Source organism: Amborella trichopoda, chromosome 4 (genome assembly GCF_054954075.1).
Source record: "Amborella trichopoda isolate Santa Cruz 75 chromosome 4, AtrichopodaSantaCruz75HAP2 v2.0, whole genome shotgun sequence".
NCBI lineage: Eukaryota > Viridiplantae > Streptophyta > Magnoliopsida > Amborellales > Amborellaceae > Amborella > Amborella trichopoda.
Window position 1 is genome coordinate 30,309,138 of NC_142339.1, and position 27,032 is coordinate 30,336,169.

General features: G+C 36.4%; 1 protein-coding gene across 2 annotated transcripts; it reads right to left on the minus strand.

The window, feature by feature from the left end:
• Positions 1-271: 271 nt before the first annotated feature.
• LOC18425343 (membrane magnesium transporter-like protein) lies at positions 272-24,732 on the minus strand. Of its 2 annotated transcripts, XM_088865112.1 has the most exons (5): positions 24,666-24,732; positions 24,452-24,528; positions 24,293-24,345; positions 24,098-24,198; positions 272-693 (listed from the first exon to the last, which is right to left on the minus strand). In XM_088865112.1, the coding sequence occupies exons 2-5, from the start codon at positions 24,522-24,524 to the stop codon at positions 600-602; spliced, it is 321 nt and encodes a 106-aa protein (XP_088721238.1). In that variant the 5' UTR covers positions 24,525-24,528; positions 24,666-24,732; the 3' UTR covers positions 272-599. The 2 variants fall into 2 exon arrangements, with proteins under 2 accessions (XP_088721238.1, XP_011629315.1); XM_011631013.3 differs by lacking the exon at positions 24,666-24,732 and having other exon boundaries at positions 24,452-24,617.
• Positions 24,733-27,032: the final 2,300 nt, after the last annotated feature.

The window sequence follows — 27,032 nt, forward strand, 5'->3', positions numbered from 1 at the left end:
GGATCAGCCGAGGAACCAAACATTTTTTACTTTTCCTGCCCAAACAAAGAGTTTTCTGAGTAAATCTAATAGAAGTGATCCTTGGTGGTGCATGAAATGTAGTTGTGAGCGTTAAGAAGGCTAATGACTTTTGCCTCTTGATACTAACTTTTTCCAGCATTAATTTATGATTTTTGCCTCTAAAAAAATGGCAGAATGGGACCAGAGTGTGCGTAACATAATCTGCAAGTTATCCTGAGTGAGATCATGAGCCAACTTCCACTCAAAAAGGTTGCCAAATTCTCACAATCTTGCATAATTTTTTTGCCAAAAATAATGGGTTAACAAACCCAAAGAATTCTCTTTAATGACCAAACAAGGAACCAACACTTCTTTTGCCTTCTTGATAGATCCAACATTAAGGTGTCCATCTAGCTTTTGATCCAAAGAAAGGTTCGTGATGGGAAGGTCTTCCATGTCTATGAAACAACTGTTGTTTTATATCATGATGGCCCCCCTAACCCCAAGGTGACTTACCCAAGAAAAAGTTATAAAACAGATTTCCCAGCAATTCCAAAAAGAGTAGGCATCCAAACTCGTGCCTCAGACAGTAGTATGTCTCAAGTTTTCAGCTTGGAGCCAATCAGAGAAGGGAATATCTTCCCCCGGTGGTTGAAAATCATGAAGTCCAGATTGTCTGCTAAAGAAACAAACCTGCACATCATATAGTTCATAAATATCGCCATCAGGAAACTGATAACCAGAGTGCTTAAACAGAGGAATTGTCATTCAAGGATATTGCTAAGACACGATAATCATGCCCATTGACAAGTAGGGAGCAACCAGCATTTAAAAAATAAAAAATAAATATATCTATGGTATTCACTTTGATTTATAAATCACTATAAGAATAAACTTCAAACTGATGATCTAGATTACCCAGATACTTGTGTCAAAATATGCACCATACAGATGAAAATGTACCATTTATTTCATAAAGGTTACAGAACATAGAGCATACTTCATTAGTTGCCTGTCTGCCATAACACACTTACATTTGCACATGCATGTCCTAAACTTTTGTATATGAATCATATGAGCCAGCCCTTATATGAGAGCCTAGACCTCATCAGTCCTTTCCATTGTACTGGCGCCCTAATGTTTGGGTAGGAAAAAATTTTGCTCAATAAGGTCAAACTCCCTACAACCTCCTCCACAGATAAGATTGACTCATAATACTCGAGGGCGATTGTTTATCACTCTTCAACCCACCTAATTATGTTAAGGCATACATGCTTGCACAAAGTGCTCAAACATTGACACATATCTACCACTATGTATTTGCCTGTCATGCCCAGAGTACAAAATAAAGGATATGGTTTATGATATTGAAACTACATTCAAAACTTTTTGTTCAATTCTGGAATATATTTGAGGTGTTTAATAAATGCCCAAACTTTCCTAGTAAACCTGGACATTGTCTTCTTTAAGTGAGGCAGATACAACAGCTAAGGAGATCGCACCAGCACTTCCTGCTAGTCAACAAATACCTGCTAAAAATTTCTTAATTTACCCCAAAAACGGTATCGAGAGTTGACTCTCTTGCAAACTTAAGCCAGATTTCTTTGTGATATCTAATCTCTCATGAGGCATCAAGTTCCGGTGAACACACTCAATCTATTCATCCGAGATCAGTTAGCAAAGGTACAGGTACCAGTTACATGAATATGTTTCACAATGTGCATATGTACGTGTTATGGGGCCCAGGAAGTAAGTCGAAGGTCACCTTGCTATCCTAGTCAATGTCCTATTCAAACAAAAAAAAAAGTATCCTAGTCAATATTAGGAATGAGAATGCAATTTGCAACGCATGATTCACCACTACCCACCTTGTGGTATGATTAGTGTTGACAAACATATCCCTATCTGCATTAAACAATAGGATGAAACACACTCATTTAAATAGCAATATTTTTTCTCGCTTAGATGTACATAACTTTATCTTTCATGATTGGAATATAAGCAGAAGAGTCGATGTAATTTCCTAGTAAGAGACAATCTTTGGTGAGAATGATGCATGGCATTTATGTGCTTTGATAATGGTCATGTATGAAAAGATAATGAGGATATAAAAAGGTACATGGAGTGGGGAAAGAAATGAGATGGGTGACGCCATTCTTGATTTTGCTATGGCTTACGACCTAGCAATAGTAACATCTACTTTAGAAAGCAAAATGGACATTTAATAACTTAATGGAACAAGTAAAGCCAGATAGATTGTTTTCTAGTTAAGAAGACATAACGACCATCATGTAAAGATTGTATCCCAAGAAAGAGTTTGACCATGCAATACAGTCTCATGGTTATGGATGTCTGCATAAAGGGATGGAAAAGGAGTAAAATTAATAGGGGTTCAATAACTAGTTAGTGGAATTTAAAGTGAGAAACAAATAGACTTATCTACGAATAAACCAATAAAAGAAGAAAAATGGAATTCCGAAGACGAAGTTAACATTATATGGAAGGAGATGGTTGATTGTATTAAAAAAGTGGCAAAAGAAATTTTAGGAGATTCTAGAGGGAATAGACAAATAACAAAACTTGGTGGTGGAGTAATGAATTTGAAAAGGCTATTAACGAAAAATGATCATGTCACAAAGCTTGGCAATGGAATAGAAAGTATCAAAATTAGAAGAATATAAAAATGTCAAGAAGAATGCTAAGACAATAATAAGGCTAAGCTTAAGGCATACGATGATCTATACAACAAACTGGGGAAAAGAGAAGGTAAAAAAGATTTCTTCAAACTAGCAAAAATGAGAGAGAAGTATAAGGATCTAGATTATGTTAAATGCATTAAGAATGAGGATCAGATGGTCTTGGTGAAGGATGACAACATCAATGAAAGATGGAGAATTTATTTTAAAAAACTATTAAATGACGACTACTCTGGGAGTACAGCATTAGGAAGAACTTTTGACATAAATGAGATCGGAGGTCATAGATACATTTGTATGATTAGGATATCTGAAGTGTAAGAAGCTTTGAGAAACATCAAGATAGGAAAAGTGGTAAGACCAGATGGTATACCAAAAGAGGTTTGAAAGTGCATGGGATAGATTGACAACTCCTAATTGACCAAGTTGTTGAATAAGATTTTGAGAACAAAGAAAATGCCAGACGAATGGAAAAAAGTATTGTGGTACTTAACTACCTATTTCAAGGGATCAAACTTATGAGCCACACTGTGGAGTTGTGGGAGAGAGTGATTGAGCAACGACTATGACATGAAACGAGTGTATCAGAAACAACTATTGAGGAATTTTATGGCTTAGGAATTTGATTGAGAAGTGGGGGGGAAAGAGAAAAGACCTCCATGTGGTCTTTATTGATTTAAAGAAAGCAAACAATAGGGTATCTAGATAATTAATCTAGTGGGTATTGGAAAAGATTGCAGTCCCTAGAAGATATATTGACATAGTGAGGAATATGTACGAGGGAGTATTAACTAGTATGAGGAGTGAGGATAACTCGTGGAGAGACAAGTGAGTTTTTAGTTACAGTAGGCCGACATCAGAGGTCAGTATTGACCCCATATCTCTTTGCTTTGGTTATGCACAAATTACTACGCATCTACACGATAAGATATTCTGGCACATGTTAGTTAACAATGATATACCTTTGATTGATGAGACCAAATATGGCCGTCAGCTTGAAGTTAGAACTTTGTGGGGGTGTTCACAAAACTAAAGGTTTTAAGCCGAACAAAGACAAAATATATAGATTGCAAGTCTTGTAATAATAGGAGTAAAAATGCAAAATTAGTTAAGATTGATGGCCACAAAGTACCTAAAAGAGATTATTTTCGATACATTCCATCGATAATCCATGAGAATCGAGAGATTGACGAAGATGTCGCGCTTAGAATTAGAACTAGGTGGACAAAGTGGAGATGTGCTTTTGGAGTCCTATGTGATCGTCACATATCATTGAAACTGAAGAAAAAGTTCTATAGTACAACTGTAAGACCAACCATGCTTTATGGGATAGAATGTTGTGCAGTCAAGAAACAACCTATCCATAAAATGAGTGTGGATAAAAAGAAGATATTGAGATGGATGAGTGGCAAGAAAGAAATGATATAATTCAGAATAAGTACATCAGAGGGAACTTAGGGGTAGCCCCAATAGACAATGAGGGAAAGTAGACTTAGGTGGCCCAGTCTTGTGCAACATCGACCTAGATCAACATGGTTAGGAGGGGTGATTTGGCTCAAGTGAGAGCCTTTAAAAGGGCAAGGAAAGGCCCTAATAGACATGGATGGAGTAGTGAGAAGAGATATGGTGACTTATGTTTTGACTGAGGGTAGTCATTAATAGAGTGGAGCGGCGAAACAGTATTCTTGTAGCCGACCCCAAATAGTTGGGATAAGGCTCAGATGATGATAACATATGTATATCATGTCAGCAGCTGGCAAGGATACAGAGAGTATAACATAGGGTGTAATAAGGAAAGAAACCTAGTTAGGAATGCACAAAAGGCAAACGAAATGGAGGAAACAACAAACTCAATCAAGTAAATAAGAAAATTGCTAGGTTAAAGTCTTCTTAGTGGTGAAACCAGAGAAAAAGAAAATGCTCATAACGGTATGGGCAATAGGTGAGAAAGGAATAGATGCCATTAATGTCAAATAGGCAGCAATAATAATTTTTGGGTTGTTGTTGAAGCAGAAAGGATGGCATCCTTTGTGATATCCATGCATGGAAGTTTTTGCTGAAGGGTTATGGGTGGTCTTTATGGCCTTTATTCTCCAACATGCAAATTATGTGCATACATGAAAGCATAGTTAGCAACTCTCCGTTTAAAACATGATTTTTAGAAAAGATCTTCGAGTTCTTGAAATCCGCTAAAAACTTCAAGTTTTCCGAAAGATCTTCAAAAAATCACTTTGTTAATGGAACCGATATAAATTTGTATTTTATCTTTTGTCAAAAAAACTTTTCAAAAACACATCTTCCCTATAATTTTATTTTTTCATTAACTTAATATTGTTAATATAAAGATAAGCGCATTAATAGTGGGAGTAAATTAAGAATCTTGATTTAACTAAAAATATTCACAAATTTCACCAATAAATTCCTTTAAAAAAAGTTACAAATACAAGCTATATATTCCCCAGAAACTAAGATATCAAAACTTTCATATATCTCACAATAATAGGTACAGTTAGAGGAAGTGTAACTCAATGAAAGATCTTTTCTCCTTAAACCCATGGCGTCCTTATAAAGTGCAAGCGAGAGATTCAATGATACTAATGATTTAGGCAGCTAGGAATTCAATATGAGAATCAAATTTGCTTAGGCATTTTGTTGCTTTCTTTATGCATAGAGAAGTTTAATTAATTTCAGTTTTTATTTTTTATTTTTTATTTCATTAGTGTATATACAATATAGTATTTTGGATGGACCAGTATTTTACATATTTAAGTCTTTGTGTTTGAGTTTTAATTAACTGCAATCTTGTACTGAGGGTATTATTGTTTTTGTTTCATTTTATGCTCCCAATAAATCTATAATAGGTTTTGTGTTATGACAACAGAGCATGCATTGTTGTTGGATTTATTGAAAGATCAGGCAATAAATTGTGAAGTATTACTCTAATCATACTAGGTAAGGCTATAAAATTATTGTTCAATGGCTTTAATGTCTCTATACAATAACTGCAAATCATAATCCTATATTATGTCATCTTTACATATCTGATATTTTCACTCTGTTTTTTTAGCTAGTCCGAAATATTCATGATTCTATAGCTTAACCTTATTTTTTGGAGATCCATATTTTTTATCCCATTTTTTCCTCCAACGTTTTGAAATAAAACCGATTTATTACTGATGTTTTGACTCGTCGATATATTATTATTCCCCAACTTGCTAACTATGCATGAAAGACCTCATGAGGCTGCCAAGTAGGAAGAGAAGTTACTGTAAGAGGTCCTTCTCAAACAAGGAACACAAACAAGATGGCTGCATGCATGGTAGGCCATAGGCTCTAAAATCCTTAAGTGAAGCCTATGTTGAAAAATTCAGCTGCACAGCCTCATCACCCCGCCCTGGGGCCATACGGCCTAGGGCGTGGTGGCAGCCTACGGGGGGCGACTTGCCCAACCGCCTAGGTGGGCGCCCAAGTCCCTACCACCTAGGCGCCTGCCCTAGGCCCTTTTAGCAAGGCACCGAGAGCAGAAATTGCCCTCGCCAAAAGGCCATTTAAGGAAATAGGTTATGAGGGGGATTTTGGCCCCCCAAAGCCTTAGAAAGTGAGACTTCCATCCCAAAACCCAATTTTCTTTTTTGCTTGGATCTATATTTTTTTTTTAAAATCAATTTCGAGTTTTTTATTTCTTGTGAAATCGAAAGACATCCGGCTTGGATTTTTTTGGAGACAAAAGAAGTTGCAAAAGAGAGGTTTTGGCATCCGAAAGTGAGCGATTGAAGCCTACTTCGATTGGGTTTGGAAAGGTCAGTAGATTTAATTGTATGGTTAGAGTTTCATATTTTTTGTGAGTATTGTATCATGTTATGTTATTTTAGGCAATTTTCTTGTGTTTATATTTGAAGTTTGGCTTGAGTTGAGGGTTAGCTTGCTATTTTTGTGACTATAACATATTTTTGGGTATGTTTGGCTATGTTTCTACTCATTCATGCAAAGTCAAATATTTATAATACATTTTATGGTTATGTTTGGCTATGTTTCTGGTTTTTAATGCAATATTGAAAATTTATAGTATAATTTTATCTATGTTTGGATTCATTGTATGATGCAAATTTCTATATAACATATTTTTGTCTATATTTTTGGCTATGTTTGGCTAAGTTTATAATTTATAGTGCAAAATCGAATATTTGTAATATATGTTTGGCTATTTTTTGTTTCTATTTATAATTTATAATACAAATTTGAAAATATTACTCTATGCTCTCCTATGCTTGGCTATTTTTTCAATTTGACAATATTATACAATGTTTGGCAATGTTTCTATTTGTTACATTTAGCTAAACTGAAATTCATAATTCATAATATATTCTTCGGCTAAGTTTGAATTGGTTTGTAAATTATAATACAAATTTGGTAAATATGATCTTATTTTGTGACCATATTGAGTTTTTCTATACTTTCAGGTTACCTTGAGTGTTAACTCTTGAGTTGTCACATACTCAGATATTCCCAATGTAATCTTTTGGTTCTACTAGTAAACAAATTGATCCGAGGTAGAAGCATGGGACATGCCCAAATCCATTGGACAAACATAAGATCTCATGCAATTATTGTAAGAGATTCTATTCATGATGAACTAATAGATTCAAGAATCATTTGGCAGGGATAAAATGGGATGTTGCAAGTTGCACTAAAGTCTCAGTGGAAGTAAGGAATGAAATGTTAGGCTTCTTGAAGGGTTCAAGAAAAAGAAAGAAGAGGATAAAAAAAAAACTAGATGATATTAGGAGATCAATCATTAGATATTTGGAATCAAAGAGAAGAGGAAGAGAGTATGAAAGTAGGGTTAGGCCAATGATGGAAGTCGAAATGTAGGGCTTGTGGATTCTTACTTTGCCCCCCAATCCTATTGTTGCGGCTCGAGGAAAGGGCCAAACTACAATTCACAGCCAACTAAAAAAGGATCAAAAAGAAAGAGTAGATCAGTATGTGGCTAGGTATATTTTTTCAAGCAGGCATCCATTTGAATGCCACTACCTTGACGAGCTTCCAAGCCATGATGGAAGCAGTGGACCAATTTGGGCCTGGATATATCGTTCCTACCTATACGAGGTCAAGGGGCTTCTACTTAAAAAGGAGGTAGAACTGACCAATGAGCATTCCAAAACTCGTAAGGATGTATGGTATCAGTTTGGGGTTACCATAATTACTGATGGATGGTCTGACTAGAGGTCTAAGAGCGTAATGAATTTGATGGTAAATTGTCCATTGGGGAAAATGTTTTTGTGCTCAATTGATACATCTGGTAAAGAACATGATGCTTCATTCATTTTTGGGGTTGGTTGAGAAATGCATAGAGGAGGTGGGGGAGCATCATGTAGTTCAGGTTATAGTTGTTGGAAATGCCTGTGATTCTGAATCGTTTCAGGAATCGGAATCACGTGTATCAAATATTTCCTAATCTTGGAATCGTTGTCCGTACGATTCGGAATTACAAATCTTGATTCACACTATATTGGAATCGCAATCCAATAAAATAGGAATCGTGTTTCCTACTTGTAAGAATTGATGTCCCTTCATGTTAGAATCGAGTTTCATACCTATATGGAATTGCACCTAACCCCACATAGTTCAATGGATTCTGGAATCGTGATCCGATGAGATTGAAATCGTGATTCCTAAAATATAGAATCCTAATTCCTAAAATTCTGGAATAGTTGTCCCCATCAACTTGGAATCAAGATTCTCACCATTCAGGAATCGAGTTTCTCCCAATACTGGAATTGCGCACCAATCCCCTCTTGTATACAAGAGAAGTATTCAAAGGATATTTAAATTTTATCATTATTACAAGATTGAATTTTGGTCTGTATATATTTAGTTCAATTACCAATGTTAAGCTTTATAATATCTTTGTCAACAATTTCATACAATGGACTCAGTCTACTAACAACCCTTTCTATAAGACCTGGAGCTGGTCTACGGCATACAACTAGTGACAACAAGGGCGAGCTCCCTCTATCTCCTTTCCTTGAATTATAAAATAAGTAGATGACATAGAAATTCTTCTTTCTTAAATTTAGTTTTGACTTTTGAAAATTGAGTTATTCAATTTTAAGTTAAATTCTGCTATTTAATAATTAATTTAGCCTAAAACACTAGGGCACTTTGCACATATGCTTATCCTATTATTCTACTTGAAGAAAAGCAGTAGTACATATCATGCTACCCATCATATATTAAACAATATCACATTAGTACCCCAATCATTTACCAAAAATTATTAAATTTGAAGTAACAAATTTTTTTAATAATATTTATTCTTGGTAAGAGTTGTTAAATACAAGGATAAAAATATGAAAACAATAAAAAAATAAAAACAAAATCAAATATTCCCCATAGTTAAAACTTTTGGAATCAACATTTGGCATGTGTAAAATCGCATTGTTGTGTAGTTAAGAATCACGATGTGTGTGATATAGAATCTTAATTCCAAGCAACATGGATTCGGAATTCCTAAAAATTAAGAATCAACGTTTCGCACAAGCAAAATCGCATTGTTGTGTAGCTATGAATCACGAAGTCTGCGACATGGAATCCTGATACCAGGCTCTAGGAACCGAGATTCATAAACTAAATTGAATCATGTTTCGAGAAACTTGGAAACATGATTCCTTTTCTTTTAGAATCAAGTTTCGTTCTGGGAAACACGGAATCGATATTCAAAAACAGAATCGCTATCCCAGTGGGCGATTCGGGTAACTATAGTTCAAGTGGTCACCAACATGGCTGGCCCTAACATGGCAGCTGATAGGGAGAATGAAAAAAATGAAGCCTCGCATATTTTGCACACCATGCATGGCACAATGCATTGACCGCATGCTCGACCCCATTGATAAGAAAGCAGTGGTGACATCAATTAAGAGGAATGTCAACATAGTCGCAGGTTTCATCTACAACCACATATGTGTCTTGGCTTTAACGAGGAACATTTGTATGGTGAGACTAGGGTTGACTAGATTTGCCACCTCTTATTTATGCTTGAAGTCATTTTAGAGCGAAAAAGACAATTTAAGAAAGTATTAAAACTCGGTATTCGTAAACCATCCGTTGCAAGTACTTAGCATTTGACCCATGGTTGGTCCACCATGCATCTACATCACATTATTACATTTTACAAGAAATAAAGAAATAACGAATAAAATAAAGTCGTCTTAAACGCTCAACAAAGAAGATAAATTTAGCTTACACGCCTTGAGAGTTTTCCTTTGCCTTGTAGCAAGTTCAATGGCAAGTTACCCCATTGTCATTCTATACTTCTCTAGATCTATGGACACTTGGTCTTGCTCTTATACAGTGGCGATGAGTCTGACCATGCATGTATTGATTGCGTCCATTAAAGAACCCTAGTCTCAACATGTGGATTGTCATAAAAATAAGCAAGGTTCAAATGGTAGCCTGTCAAGTCGAGGGGCCTCTCAAGCTTCTAAAATAGGCTCATAGGAATTTTCATTGTGATCAAAGTTTTGCCTAATCTCCTCATTGGCAACTTCCATAGTTATGTACATATGACCCATAGGTGGCTCCTTCTCGCATCCACTAGGCCCATAACATTAACAAGTGGTAAGGCTATATGGACCAACCACCTTTCTTCCGAAAGGTTCTTGATATGATAATATCAACAACCTTTCTCCCCTTTGGATGACTAGACCACTTCATTTGGTTCCAGTTATTAGAAACAAACATTTTTCTTAAATTATCTTTTTTGTTCTAAAGAGACTTCAAGCACAAATAAGAGGTAAAACTTAGTCTCACCAACTCATTCTTACAAAAGTTCCTTATCAAAACCAAGACAAGTGTGGTTGTAAATGAAAGCTATGACTATCTTAGCATTCCCCATAGTTAATGCCACCATTGCTTTCCTATCAGGTGGTAGAACCTGGGCGCCCGCCTAGGCAACTGCCACGCCCTAGACCGTATAGCCCTAAGGTGGGGCGATGAGGCCTTCCAGTAGACCATGCGGCCCACCCAGGGGGCTGGGCAGCCGACTTTTTGAACATAGCTAACATCAATCCTTAAGTATAATTTTAATAGAGTCCTAATATTCTGGTTTGATTCAAGTATGTTTATTAAATCAATTTTTTTTAAGAAAATTAAATCAAATTTACTTTAAGGCAATTATATTAAACATAATTTCCATAGGACCTATATGGTATTCTTCTAGGAGTGTGCTCAACGCAAGGTGGTCAAGGTGCAGGGCACCACATTGCGACATCGTGAGCTCCATCCCTACTGCAGTTAGGGGATCCTTTCCCTGCTCTATATATATATATATATATATATATATATATATATGGATTTGTCTAGAGTTAACAACCCCTCAAAATACAAAGATTAAGGTTAGAAAGTGTTGTGATGGGTATATTTATCAAAACAATCATTACTTTTTTATTAAAAAAATATTTAAATAGGTAACTTTACCATTAACAAGGGCAAATTTGAAATTTTCACAAAGGTACAATAGCATTTTAAAAGTTAGTGTTCTGGAACTTTCTTTGTAGAGTGCCCTTGTCCTTTAGTTAAAATTTCAATTTTACCCCTTATAGAGATGACAAAAGTACCATTTGTCTTTGAGTAATATTTACAAAATTGCCCCACAAAAGTAACTTTTTTAAAAAATTACACTACAAAATTAATAAATCCACCCTTCAAAACTCTCTCTATCTTGAACCTTTGTAATTTGAAGGGTTGTGAAGTTTAGAATATCCCTATATATATATATATATATATATATGAAAAAGCTTGGGTGAGCCCACTAGCTCACAGGAAAAAATGAGCCCAACGGCCCAGATTGAATTTGGGCTGATCTGACGATCACGAATGTCCGGTAGTGTTTGAATTTTAATTTTTTTTTCTACAAATCCAAATAACTTGAAATTTTAGGCGTGTGTTCTTCTCATCAAGCCACACCTAATAAAAATATAAAAATAATAATTTGTGAAATAAATTGACCAAAATACCCTCAAAACTTTTTGGGGGTATTTTGGTCAATTTATTTCATGTAAAATAGTTTTTTGATATTTTTCGAAGATTCACCTATTTTGATGTAGACACGCTCCAAATTTTAAGTGATTTGGATTAGTAGAAAAAAAATTAAAATTCAAACACTACCGGACATCAGTGATTGTCAGATCAGCCCAGATTCAATCTGAGCCGTTGGGCTCATTTTTTCCTGTGAGCTAGTGGGCTCACCCTAGCATTTTCCATATATATATATATATATATATATATATATACACACACATACATACACACACATACATACACACATACATACATAAACACACATTCACACATTCACACATACACACACATTCACAGACACAGACACAGACATACACACACACACACATAAATACATACATATATACAATATTGTATAATTTATAAACAATATAAAGGACTATCACTAGGAATGCTCATAAACAAACGTATGTACCCTCTCTTACAAAATGCTTCTTAAGATCTTAGATGCGATTGAGAGAGGAGAGAGAAGAAAAGACAGAGTTTACATACCACTATTGGCGGAGGGCTTGAGGTCCTCTACGAGAGATGGGAACTTTCTCCCTCTTACCAAAAGCCTTGAGTGTAGTTCTTTGTGCAATGTACTAAGACACTTGTTATAAAGAGCTCTCAAGAGAGACTTAATTTTCAAGTTATATACAGTTTATACTTATTTCCCACATTAATACAATGGGTAGGGTACCATCTCAAACCCCTCGCGGACTTAGCAAAAAAAGGGTATTCGTTCTTTAGGCTAGACATTTGACAAGGGGTGGAAATTAGTGGTCAATTTCCTGGTTCCATCTTGTTGGGCATCATCTTTAGTCAATTGTTTCTTTGAATATGTTTCTCCCTATATTTTTTTATGATTTCTAGGGGGTTATTCTTTCCACTTTATTCTCTTTAATTTTATTTTGTGTTATACATCGAATATTATCTACATGGCATTCCATAGTACAGGAAGGTATCTCAGAAAAAATTTCTGAAGGAGTTGAACGAAGAGAAGTCAGAGAGAGAGAAGGTTAGAAGGTTTTTACGCTCCGAACGGCGCCAATCTCTAGGATGAGATCGACTCAAATCTTAGCAAAATTTAGTTAAATTTGAAATGGGTAGAGAAAATGGAGTCGCTTGAATTGTGAGCCCAGTAATGGCAATAGATCTGATTCCATCTTAGGTCCAATGGCAACGCCAGCTCTAAATCCATATTTTGACTGAGAAACGCTTCTAAATCTAACTAAATCTAATAATAAATTAATTTTCATAAATAAATAAAATAAAGCAAAGACTTAAAAGAAATAAAATTAAATTAAACACAAAAATAAATACTTACCTTTAAGGACCCAAAACCCGGAGTTTCAGGCTTAGATCAAGCCGTTCTTCTTATTTGAACTACCATCTCCTTTTTTTGGATGCCTTATGCTTGCTGCAGTTGGTAGATGTAAGGTTCTTTGACCTAGATCTAGGGTTTAGGAGAAAATCTCAAGAATTTAGCCAACTACGTAAGAGATTAACCATCAAAAAAAGAAGAAAATGAGTTTAGCTAACAAAGTAAGGGATTGAAGGACTAGGAAGCTGAGAATGACTCCGAATATTAAGATCAAGGCTCGAGTGAGCAATTCAAGGAGCAAAGATTCTATAAGAATTCGGCAACTGCTGTCAAAGGCAAGGAAAATCTAAAGATAACTAAGACTAGGACCTCCCTACCAACTGGAAGAATGAAGGATGATCGAGTTCTTATCTGTTTTCTAGGACGAAGTGCCAAAAAGAAAAACAAACGCCACTTAGTCCTCTTCTCCTCCTCCTTCATCTTCTTCAAAAAGAAAAAAAAATCCGCTAGGATGAAAAACCAAAAACAATCCCGAGCATTGGAAAAAAGGCCACCGGGCTGAACACCAGAAAGGGACCCTGGGGCAGAAAAAAAAATAGGAAAAAGAAATCCGTGGGGCCGAAAATCTGAAAGAAACCTCAGGCGTTGGAAAAAAGGCTACTGGGCTGAACACCTGAAAAGGACCCTGGGGTGACAAAAAAAATAATAATAAAACGTCTCTATCTATTCGTCTCTTCTCCAAAATCTCTAGAAATTCTTCTCTTCTCAAGTTAGAATAGTGTCAGAAAGCAAAATAAATTGAAGGCATCAGTCTAAGTAAACCTGAAGCGCCTCGACTATCTAACTTCAAAGGAGTGGTAGTGGAGGAATACAATTGGAACTCCAAAGATATTTTGAGCGCTTTGGGGCAGCATTCCATCTTATCCAAGACACCGTTTGCTCGGAAAACAAGAAAAATTCTCCCTTGTATTGTGATATAAGAGCCAAGATTAGAAGATGATGAAGTACTTGGTGATTCCTCGTCCTGAAAGTCCCAAGTAGAGGCTTGGCAAGCTCATGTTGAAAAAAAAGGACAAAAAAAAAGAGAGCTCCATAGTGGCATGAGCCTAAATTGCTTACCAAACCTGTTTTTCAAAATTCGCTCCCCCTTCAAAATTTCCCGTATGTGTTTCATGAAGTTTTCAAAAATCTTATATTCTTTGGTTTAAATTGTAGCCAGAAACTCTGTTTCTATTTCAAAATTCTATCTATCTTCAAAACCTTCTAAAATCTTTTCAAAAAAAGAACGAGTTTCATGGAGGCTTGGATATGATCCTTCCGCCGCCACCAAATCCTGGATTGCCATGCTTGCAAACCCTTAGGAAGATAAAGACCAACCCATAGGTTACCAAACCAAAGGCTTGTGCACCCCAAGAATCAAAATCAAAGGAGAGCAAAGAGTTCAATTGAATTCTTCATCCCATCATTTCTTCTAAATCAAACTCTCATTCAATTGGAGAACTAAACCCCAAGAAAAAGGTCTAAAGTCAAAGATGACTACACTGGAAGCTTCCCAAGTAATTGGCGTGACTACAACAAGGAGTGTCACCGGCTCAAAGATAGCATGGTTCTTATTGACTGTCACTTCGGATCGCGATTGTCGGAGACTTTTCAACCGCACTGACTCAAAGAAAGCAGTGTCAATTCGATCTCTTACAAATTAAAAGCATCCATAGGCATACCGCCTAACCAAAAGGTGTTGATCATTCAATAGAATGATCCCTCATAAAGTGTTTTCCTTCCCACCTTGTATCAGGTGTCTACTTCTTTGTAATTCACCTAGTGCCCCAGCTGAATGCCAAAGAGGGGCAACTGTAGACACCCCCCTCGAAATTCTGGACAATGGAATTCCTAAAAAACCTCGATTCTAAGTCTATAGGACCACACAAACCTTAATAGACCATAGGAAACCTATACCCAATATAATTGACCCAAACTTGCCCAAAACATATCCTACGTTAAAATAGACCCTGAGAGCTTTCCAACAGTCCAAGAATCACCCAAATCGGACCTACGGTTAAAAAGATCTAGAAAATGATAATTTGGTCCCTGTGAGACCCAAGTGTCAGGCCTCGGGCGGGCCGTATTGCGACCCGGTAGGGCCAAACATGGCCTGATGATGCAATAAACACGTTTTTTCTAATTAGATAAAGCCAAATGATCGAGATAAATCCACTTAAATTCGAAAAAATTTCCAAAAAATCACCAATTTACCGCCCTCAAGAACCCAAAAAAAGACATCAGAAATCCTTTAGAAATCATTAGAAAATAGGATACAATTCCTGAAATTAAGAAACTTAGTCCAAAAATACCCAAAGTTAGGAAGAAGCCCTAGAATATTCCTAAAAACTTAGGAAAAATCCCCAAAATATCCCAAAATTCAGATTTAATCTTAAGAGCTCCTAAAAACTTTGAAAACTAAGAAAACTCCTCATAAACCCTCAGAAAAGCCTAGGTAGACCATACCTAAATTATCAAGTTTGCCCCCTACCTTAGGAACCCTGGATCTAAGTCAAGCAAATTTAGATCAACTAATTCCAGCAAGCCTACGGCATCCAAAAAAAGAGATGGTGGTGCAAATCAGAAGAGTGGCCAGATCCAAGCCCGAAACTCTGGGTTTCAAATCCCTAAAGCTAAGTGTTTATTTAATATAATTTTTTTCTTCATTTAATTCTCTATTGTATTTTATTTATTTATGAAAATTAATTTATTATTAGATTTAGTTAAATTTATAAGCGTTTTTAAGTCAAAAAAAGGAATTGGAGGTGGCGCTGCCAATGGACCCAAGAAAGAATTAGATTTGAATAGATCTGTGCCATTCTTGGGCCCATAATTCAAGCGAACTCACTTCTCTACCTTTTTCAAATTTAACTCAATTTTGCTAGGATTTCAATAGATCTCACCCAGATATTGGTGCAGATTAAGAACCATATCCTAGTCCTTCAATCTCTTAACCTTGGGGGGTCTTGGGTTTGAGCCCCACGGTGGGCGTCAAAGAGTTTATGCTTTGATCTGCGTTAATCTCTGGGATGAGATTTGCTCAAATCTTTACAAAACTGAGTTAAATCTAAAAAGATAAGAGAAAGTGGGGTCGTTTGAATTGTGGGCTCAGAAAAATCCCAGATCTATATAGATCCGATCCTTTTCTGAGTCCACTGGCAGGGCTAGCTCCAAATCCGTATTTTGACTTAAAAACACTTCTAAATTTAACTAAATTTAATAATAAATTAATTTTCATAAATATATGAAATAAAATAGAAAATTAAATGAAGAAAGAAGATTAAATTAAACACAATAATATATACTTAGCTCCAAAGACCCGAAACCTGTAGTTTCGAGATTGGATCAAACAGCTCTTCTTATTTGTGCCACCATTTAAATTTTTTTTATGCCTTATGCTTGCTGACATTAATAAATCTAAAGTTCCTTGACCTAGATCTAGGGTTCCCAAGGCAGGGAGAAAAGCTTAGAAATTTTAGATAGGGTTTATCTAGGCTTTTCTGAGGGTTTAGGAGAGATTTTCCTTAGTTTTCTAAAGTTTTTGCGAGCTTCTAAGATTAAATCCGAATTTTGGGATTTTCGGGGATTTTTAGGGATTTTTTGGGACTTTCCTAACTTTTTAGGAAATTTCTAGGGCTTCTTCCTAATTTTGGGTATTTTTGGGCTAATTTTCCTAATTTCGACAATTGTCCTATTTTCTAATAATTGGTGATTTTTATTTATTTTTTAGGATTTTTTTTGGATTCTTTTGGATTTATCATGATCTTTTGGCTTTATCTAATCAGAAAAAACGTGTTTTTACTGTGTCATCAAGCCACATTTCGGCCCGCCAGGCCGCGAAATGGCCTACCCCGAGGCCCAGCACTTCAGCCTCACAAGGACCGAATTGTCATTTTCTGGATCTTTTTTACCGTAAGTCCGATTTGGGTGATTCTTGAACCGTTGGAAATCTCTCGGCGTTTACTTCAACTTGGGATATGTTTTGGGCAGGTTTGGGTCAATTACATTAGGTCTAAGTTGTCTATGGTCTATTAAGGTTTGTGTGGTCCTTTAGACTCAGAATCAAGGTTTTTAGCAATTCCCTTAGCCAGAATATCGAGGGGGGTGTCTACAGAAGCACAAAAGAAAAAACAAAATTACGAGTAGGTTGTACATTGAAGTTTATGCCGAAGAGTTCAGTTTAGAAATACAAATTTTAATTCACTTCAGAGGCTTATGCAATCCCCTTAATAGTTAATATTGAACCTAATACAGGAGAAATGAAAGGCCTCTATGAACTCATAGTGAGGTAATTCCTAGAGCATGACTATGTCATACCCTTAGAGAGGATAGTAAAAGCACCATGGAATTGTTCAGAAGGGATTTCACAACCTAAAAGAGGTAAATATCCTGCCAAGTAACCATCTTTTATAAAATAGTTAAGTCGTAGTAGGGATCAAAATTATGAAAGCTGCATTCCTCTCATGGAACTTTCCTTGAAGAAGTTCCTATCATGGAACTCATTAAATATTTCCATCATATGCCCTATTAACAATATCACATCATTCTTAACAGAACCCCAAGTAGGAAACAGTTGAAGCCCAAGTCTCTATCTCTAGACAGACCAAACACTACCTTGTCTTAACTTCTCTCCCTCAAACCTATGCTCCAGAATGTGACACATGATCGCATCAAAATTGAGCCCATTAACTAAAAAGAACAATCCAAAACTTAATTGCATAAAATCCTAGCCTCCTCGAGCAATGTCATCCACAATAATATTTTAAACAAATTTCCACCTCCACTACTTTGCAATATTGTGGATAAAACTGGAAGGATGATCTCCCTCAAATCAATACATTAGTATGTCTCCATCAAACATTTTACATTCATTTCTACCATTGGTAGATTATCTCCTACCTCGAAGAATAAACTGCTTTTACACTTAATTTCTACCTTTGGTAGAGTTATAATCGTTCTCTTATTGGGCTGGACATTCTGGAACAAGGGTCCAAAGGTCCAATCACATGTTTTCAGAAAGGAAATAGAATGGCCCTCCCTAGGACGTCTCATGCTCAAAATCACTATAGGATCGCTAGTCAAAAAATAATGGAGGTTAAGGCACTTTGGGTTGCTTTCCAGTAGCAAGGACTTCCAATCCCTTGAAAGGAGAAAGCAATACAAGCACATCCTTACCAAATGGCTCCTAGTTATTGGTCAACGTGAACCTATGTTGCCTGGACAGAGAAATGGGATGATGCACTCTCAAGGAATCTAGTGTCTGTGTGTGCATGCGTGAATACTACTCACATCCTCATAACAATAATGATATTGACCGTGAAAGACAACAAAACACTTATTAATGTTCCATGTCATAGTAACAGGGGCCAAGCCTATACATGATTAAGAATCCATAGTCATCAATTATGACCATGAAAAACAATCATCCATTCCTTAGCATCCAAACATATAGTTTTCAGAGTCCAAGTGTACCAGGTGGAAAATACAAAATAAAAAAATAAAAAATAAAGGCTTATAATGAAAGTGCGATTATAATCCTGAAGAAATGGTGCTAGATGGGTTTCTATTGTCTAACATGTTTAACATAGATAAAGGTGTAAACCAAAGAATCCAGTGGTGTGAACAGCATCCCCACAAGGAGGTCAAACAACACATGACAACCCACAAAATTGAAGTATAGCATTATACTTGTTATGACGTATGACCTTGTTTCTCCTTTTTCTTTTTTTTGTTTTGATAAACGTTAACTTTTGTACTACTATAAAGAATTGGAGTACAGTTTTGGGTTAATCCGGGAGTACCCTCTAGACCTTGTTTCTCGTTTTTCTTTGTTTGATAGATAAATAGTTTTCAAATTTCAACGTCAAGTACTCAAAACGAAAACCTTTCAACAAAGCTATGGGGCCAGAACCCAAAAGAAAGGCACATGATGTTGAAATCTCCATTGACAAACCACAGTTCCTCCCACCACATAGCATATTCAAATCATCGGGCGGCTTCCTCATTTGGCATGTACATTGTCATTACATTTTTGTAAAGGGAATCGCAGTCCAAGTAATTTAGTGTTCAAAGAACCCAAGGACCATAAACATATCCATGAAAATAACCAAAACATATTAAGATTGATACCCATTATTCGAAAATTCATGAGGAACAAGATTCATGTAGAAAACTCAAATCATTGGGATAAGGCTTGGATGATGATGATGACCCATTGTTTGAAAGCTCAACCACCCAGCCTAGGCGGCCGGGAAGCCAAAACACCTAGGTGGGTGCACTAGGCATACTTGCTCCTAGGCGACCAAGGTATCGCCTATCGGTTGCCTCAAGGTTGAAGCCGACGCGACGCCTTGGAGCAACTTGGCCAAATGCGGAAAAAGGCCCTCGGCCAAGGGAGAAAAAAAGTAATTTTCCCCTCTGGAAAGGGGAAAAAGGGTTGTGGGGGCAAATCAACCCACCCAAATCCCCATGAACCAAGTGCCATCAAAAAAAAAAAAAAAAAAGCATAAATCCCCTTAAAAGAAAAAACCAAAAAAAAAAAAAAACGTTAAGGCCCATAAAAATGGCTAAGGGCTGAAGGCCCTTCTCTCTCGCTCAAAGGCCCATGCCCTCTCTACGTATAAGAAGAAGAGGAAAAAGAAGATGGCCTCTCTCTCACACACAGCTACACACATAGACACACACATGGAACTATATGTTCTCACTTTGCATATAAAAAGAAGAAAAAGAAGAAGACGACCTCCAAGTGTTAGATGTGACGCCCAACTCTCTCACGGAATCAATTTCTCTCTCTGTCTACATATAAAAAGAAGCAAAAGGAGAACATGTCCTCCAAGTGTTCGATATGAGACCTCTCTCTCTCCATCCTCTCTCTCTCTCTCTCTCTCTCTCTCTCTCTCTCTCTCTCTCTCTCTCTCACACACACACACACAAACAAAAAACAGATGCCCTCCAACTCCACCGCCATTATGTTTTTTAACATTGTTGATACCATAAACTTTGTTCAAAATTATGAACCATACTTGTGCAAGCATAAACTAGTAGAATCTCTAGTTTGCACTTCTACAATGAATCACAACGACAAAAGTGTTGCAAAACTTCATATTTGTTAGCAAATGGCTTTCCAGCTGAAAGTGTAGACTGCATAATTTAGCTAGCAATGGGAATTAAAATCCATGACATATTCTTAGACATCAAGGTAAAAGTTCTCTAAGATGAAGGCTATAAATGTTTTGCTTTGGAGGTCCTCAGATGTTCCCTCATTTAAAAGTACCCATCTAGGAACAAATTGAACCTACCACTTCAGTGTGAATCCTTCATCAGAGAGTCTCTCCATAGGTTACCAATAAATTAGGAAGCCAAATTTAGCTTCAGATGCATTCTCAAAGAATTACATAAAGTCATTGACTGGATCCCCAATGACCGAGCAAAACAAACCCACTAACAAAGAAAATTACACCTCCTGAACATGTAAAGCTAAATATTTATTTACACAATATCAGGCTTAAAGCCCTAGAAAGTCGAAAAATCTTGTACGTTTGCTTCATAGTTAATTCACAACTGGCTGGGATGAGATGCAACAAGAATGTGCAGAAGAAGATTTTTGTAAGTCAAACTTAAATTAAATGTTAAAGGATATTTAACACAATAACTTACATGAACATTTTCTATTATTAGTTTGATGAGTACATCTTCACTTTCGAGTTATACTTGATTATGTATTTAAGTATTAAACTAATGATATTAAGACCAGACCAGACCAGACTGGACTTGGGACCAGGGTTTTCACCAAAAGTGGATCCATGCTTGCATCTCCGCCAGCTCTTTCTCTGTCCTCATCAATGGCACACTGAAGGGTTCCTTTTCCCTTATCAGAGGCCTTTGACAGGCAGACATACCCCTTTGCTCCTTTCCTTTTTGCTATTGTCGTCGATATCTTTGGCATATCCATCTCTAGGCTTTACCATTATGGCACCTTGGAGGGGTTCAAGATCTCCAAGTCTGGAGAAGACATGTCATTTGCAATATGCAGAAAACAACCTTGTCTTCTTTAATGCGTCCTTGGCTCAAATAGACAAACTATGGTTAGTCCTCAGATGGTTCGAACTGGACTCTGGCATGAAAATCAATATGTCCAAATCCAAACTTAATTGGCATCCATGCTCCTGAGGGCTCATCTCCAAATCTTAGTGGATAGGTTAGGTTGCTCCACTGACACTCTCCCAACAAAATACCTAAGCCTTCCGTTGTGTGCTAGGAATCCTAGGAAAGCCATTTGGGATCCCATTGTGGAAAAATTCCAAAGAAAGTTGGCTCTTGGAAAGGCCATTTTCTTTCCCTTAGAGGCAGAATTGCCCTCATCAAATTTGTTTTATCTAGAATCCCAGCCAGTTTGTGGGCCAGCTTTTCATTATGCCAACTTCCACAGGCAACATCCTCAACAAATTTGTGGGCCTTCATATGGTCTTATGACATCTCTAAGAATAAGATCCCCCTTTTCTCTTTGAACAAGTTCTGCCAACCCAAACAGAACTGGTGGTCTAGGTATTCGTGATCTCAGAATAACCAACAAAGCTCTTCTCAAGAAATGGTGGTGACGCTTCACCACCAATAACAACTCCCTTTGGCGTGTCGTGTCTCTACCACAAATATGGCTTTGACAACATGGATTGGTTTCTAGTAGATGATCTCAGAAAAGCTACCACTTCAGCTTTTGTCAAAAGTCTCTACTCTTGCCGAGAACTCTTTATGCATTGATTCGCTACAAAGGTAGCATAGGAAACAAAGTCTTGTTCTTGAAATACCTGTGGATTAGGAATTCTACACTAAAAGAACTTTGCCCTAACCTCTATTTCCTATCCAGTGACCGAGATGCAACCATTGCTACTTACTTCCAAACAAACATCAACCAGCAAATGCACCCATTTTGAGAAGAGCCTTGTAGGACCATGAAATTAATCACTTACTCAACCTCCTCAACCATGTCTCCACACACTTCATTAAGGGAGAACAGCCTGACAAACCAATATGGTCCAAAGAACACTCTCTGAATTTCTCGATAGACTCGTTTTACAAATCCATTCACCCTCACTAACCTTCTACCTCCACTATTGACCATAAAGCCCCCCAAATTCAAGCTTTCTCTTGGTTGTTTGTTTCTCAAAGAAATATTACCATAGATCAACTCCAAAGAAGAGGTTTCAGCCTTGCCAATCGATGCCATATGTGTGAAGAAGAGGAGGAGCATCACTCCAACCTTTTCATACAATGTCCCTTTGCTTAACAGGTTTGGACTAAACATTTATGGGACTCAACTACTGATGGGTCCATCCCCGACCATTGAACTTCTATTCTCTGCATACTTCACCCCACCTCTTTCCTCAGCTAAACTTTGGAGACCTATTTGGAAGTAAACTCTTGTGTCTTCCACAAAGCTAGAAATACTGCAACAACAATAGCAGAAAGGCAAGATCTCTCACCATCTTCTGGGCTTCTACTTGCAAATCATTAAGAGGCTTCAAAACATCCAAATTCAAAAACAATTGGTTAGAAATTTTGACATTTAAACACCTAAAGCTTCCTCGCTCGAGCATATGGACAACCCTACCCCAAGGCACCACCAAAGTCAACATAGGTCAGTGCTCTTTGGGTAATCTAGGGCCCATGTGGAGCTGGAGGCATTTTCAAAGACTCTAATAGCAATACCATTCACACATTCTCCACCCACATTGGGTGCAGAGATTCCTATTGGGCCAAGGCTACCACTTTGCTCAAAGTGCTCAAAGAGATTGGATCCTAATTAGGGAAACCATCTAATAGTTGAGGCAGACTCTCATAATGCCATCATATGGGCATCAAGATCTTCTGAACCTCTTTGGATAATGACCCACATTTTCGACCATGTCCACTTTCTTTGCAGGCCACTTCAAGCTGACTTCTGACATAGACGATGATCTGCTAGCAAAATAGGGGACACAGTCTACTCCAACCCAGACACAACAATGAAGAACTTCGTCTCTCCCCTCCCTTCCTCTGCTCTCTTCTCTTCACCCCTTCTCTTCTCCTCTTCTCTCTCTTCCTAGACTAAGTCTTCACCCTCTCTTCACCTCCTCCTTTCTCTTCTCTCTTCTCTCCTCTTCTCTGTCACTTTTCTCTCTTCTCCTCTCCTCTCTTTTTTCTCTCTATTCTAAATCAGACAACAATGAAGATTCTTATCTCCTCTCTTCTCTTAACCCTTTCTCTTCTCCTCTTATCTCTCTCTTGGAGTCTAAGCTCTCTCTAGTCTCCCACCTCTGGCAGTCATCTATATCCTCTATCTCCCTCACCTTTCACCCTCTCTACTCTCTCTTACTTGAAAATCTGACTTCTATATACACACTCCCTTGTCTTATGTGATCATCTTTTTTGCAGGAGCACCCGACACATGGAATGCCAGCACTCACATCTCGTGAGAACTTTGTAATCTTTGAATTAATATGAAAATATATTGTCACTTAGTTTCAAAAAAAAACATCTGTTTGACTAAAATTCTGAGAGAAATACGAACCCATAAATACTTAAATGTTGCATTATTCATCAATGTCCCTCTACCTATGAAAAATTTAAAAAAAAAAAAACAGCTAGAACAACATTGTTCCAATTCCATACGACAGCCGATGAAAAAATGATCCAGTTTGTCTTGATGCCCTAAATGAACTAACAGAAGGCAAAACCAATGCTTTAGTATCACCTTTTCACCACAAGTCACTACTAATAAAAATATTTCAGCATGAAAACATGTCCATAGACAAGCAATATCTTAGATTTCTGTTAGAAAAGAGCACAAGCTTTAAAAGGAGGAAAATAAACCAAAAATATAAAATTCACGAATAAAACATTGTAAAAAAAAAAAAAGTAACAAGTTAAGGAAATGAGAAGAACAAAACAAAAAGTAGGAATAAAATCAATAAAGTGTTTCCATGCCATAAAAACAAACCTGTTCTCTTCAGAATCTAGCAAGATCGATATGAACCTCCCTGGCACGGTCAAAGACGCCCAAAAGCACAAAGCAAAACCTATAAGCAGCTCAAATAAAACCTGCTCAAAATAAAAAAGAAAGAACATACCAAGATCATTACTGTTATCTGAAATCAAAAAGGAAAAAAAGAAATTGAAGGATAAGCAAGACTACATTAGCAGGAGGCCCAATGAACTCATCCTCTGTGATCTTCAGCACCGATCGATCTGCATAGATATAAAAGCACCGATGAGTAAGTGAAGCAATTACTCAAAGGGAACACAAAAGCACGCATATGTATGGAGGGATACAAATGATGAATGCTAATAATACATTGAATGGTGGAGAAGGCGGCATGAGCGAGGAGGAGGCCTCCAATTGTGCCCACCACAAGCCCAGGAGACATCTTCCTGAAACGAAACCTCCAAACAAATCACACAATAATTCTCCTGTCCCTCCCTCCCTCTCCCTCTCCCTCTCCCTTCTAAATCCCTGTGACGAATTTAGATTTTTAGGGCATGAAGTTGGGCAATAAATTTCAGCGTACCTCTTGGTTAATATGGTCTGGTACTGAAGCCCGAAATACGGGACTTATTTGTTGAGGCCCGGAAAAAACAAAAAATATATATATATAAAGATATTATATATAGGGTGCGGTTTGTATAGAGCCTAGGCTCTAAACTATCAAATTACAGCTTACCTTCAAATAGTATCGAGAAATGTAGTTTTAATACTGAAAATCTTTTTGAAAGCCCTAAAATATATTTTCATCTTTATTTATTAAGTTTAAAGCTTCAAAAATAGTGTAAATAGAGAGATCTATAAAAATTTGAAAATCTTGAAAATTGTCGGACCCAATATACTTTACAAAATACACTATTTCCAATACTTGAAATCCATTTTTTTCTCATGTTCATGCACCTTGATGTCGAGATGATTAATTTGAGGATATTTGGGCATCAAAACAACATCTTCTAGTGAAAGTTTTGATGTTGGCTCGAATTTGATTGTTTAGAGCCTCGGCTCTATATAAACTTTTCGTATATATATATATATATATATATATATATATATATATATATATATATATATATATATATATATATATATATATATATATGAGTTATGATCACCCTCCCACACCCATGTATATAAGACCCCAAATGATCACCATTAAATTTGGCACAAATATCTAGAAAAGTCAAGTCTCACACCTATGTGATAACTTTTTTATAGATTTGTGCCAAATTTAATGGTAATCCTTTGGGTCCTATACATTTAGAGATATGTGCCAAATTTAATGGTGATCCTTTGGGATCCTACACACATGAGTGTGGGAGGGTCTCATAAGATATTTACTATATATATATAAAGCAATGATCTAATGCAGCGGTTGTATCATAGTATAATGCAACGACACTTCCAGAAAACAATGTTTGTGGTATTTGTATGACCTCAAATTTTGCACACACACTTTGTTCATCTCAATAATCAATCTCAAAAAAAAAAAAGTTCAATTTGAACCCTAGATATGGTCAAAATGAGTTCATTATAAAAACGAATATAGACCATTCATTTTGTGAATTTCAAGATCTTAGCTTTTATGAATTCAAAATCATTTTTTTCTTTTTTAACATTGTTCATCTAATGATAATAAAGTTATCCAAAAAAATTAGAAATGAAAAAATTCTTCTAAGGCCTAGATCTAAGCATCCCACCAAAATAAACGGCCTATGTTAATTGGGCTAAAAAACTATTTTTGAGATTGTGTTTTCAATTTTTTCTTTTTTTGTGATTGCTCATTAGAATGAAAAGAGTGTATATTTCAAAACTTGGATCAAACAAATGGCTATAAGATGGTTTTTTTATGTTGTTGCATCATATTATTATATAACAATTACATAAAATCATTGCCCCCCCCCCACACACACACACACGCACACACACACACACACACATACATATATATATATATATATATATATATATATATAGAGAGAGAGAGAGAGCAATGATCCAATGCAATGGTTGTATCATAATATCATGCAACGACACTTCTAGAAAACCATGTTTGTGGTATTTGTATGACCCCAAATTTTGCACACACTCTCTCTTCATCTCAATAATCAATCCCCCAAAAAATAAAGTTCAATTTGAACCCTAGATATGGTCAAAATGAGTCCCCTCCAATAGCGAATCTAGACCATTCATTTTGTGAATTTCAAGATCTTAGCATTTATAAACTTAAAAACATTTTTTCCTTTTTTAACATTATTCATCCAATGATATAAAGCCTTCCAAAAAAATTGGAAAATGAAAAAATCATTCTAAGGCCTAGATTTAAGCATCTCACCAAAATGAACGGCTTATATTAATTGGGCTAAAAAAATACTTTCTAGGTTGTGTTTTCAATTTTTTTTCTTTTTATATGATTGTTCATTTGAATGAAAAGAGTGTATATTTCAAATTTTGGATCAAACAAATGGCCATAAGATGGTTTTTTAAAGTTGTTGCATCATATTATTATACAACGGTTGCATGAAATCATTGATTTCATGCAACGGATGTATCGTACTACAATGCAAGCACACTTCTAGAAAACTATGTTTTGGGCATTTGTATGACTCCAAAATTTGTACATCCATTCTCTTTATCCTCATAATCAATCTTATGGAAAAAAAATTTCAATTTGCACCCTAGATATGGTCAAAATTAGTACCGTCCATTTGGTGAATTTCAATATCTAAGCCTTGAAAAATTCAAAATCAATTTTTTCTTATTTAGCATTGTTAATCTAATGATGATAACACTATATAAAAACTTTGGGAATAAAAAAAGCATTTTGAGGCTTATATCTAACTTCTCACTAAAATGGTCGGCTTATATTAATTAGGCTAGAAAAACACTTTTTAGG

Bases quoted from the DNA above. Each gene is read 5' to 3' on its own strand.
- LOC18425343 (XM_088865112.1), bottom strand. From the start codon at position 24,524: ATGTCTCCTGGGCTTGTGGTGGGCACAATTGGAGGCCTCCTCCTCGCT. The intron at 24,346-24,451 runs GTATTATTAGCA...ATATCTATGCAG, and splicing joins CGCCTTCTCCACCATTCAAT to ATCGATCGGTGCTGAAGATC. The intron at 694-24,097 runs GTTTGTTTTTAT...TATGATGTGCAG, and splicing joins CTAGATTCTGAAGAGAACAG to GTTTGTTTCTTTAGCAGACA.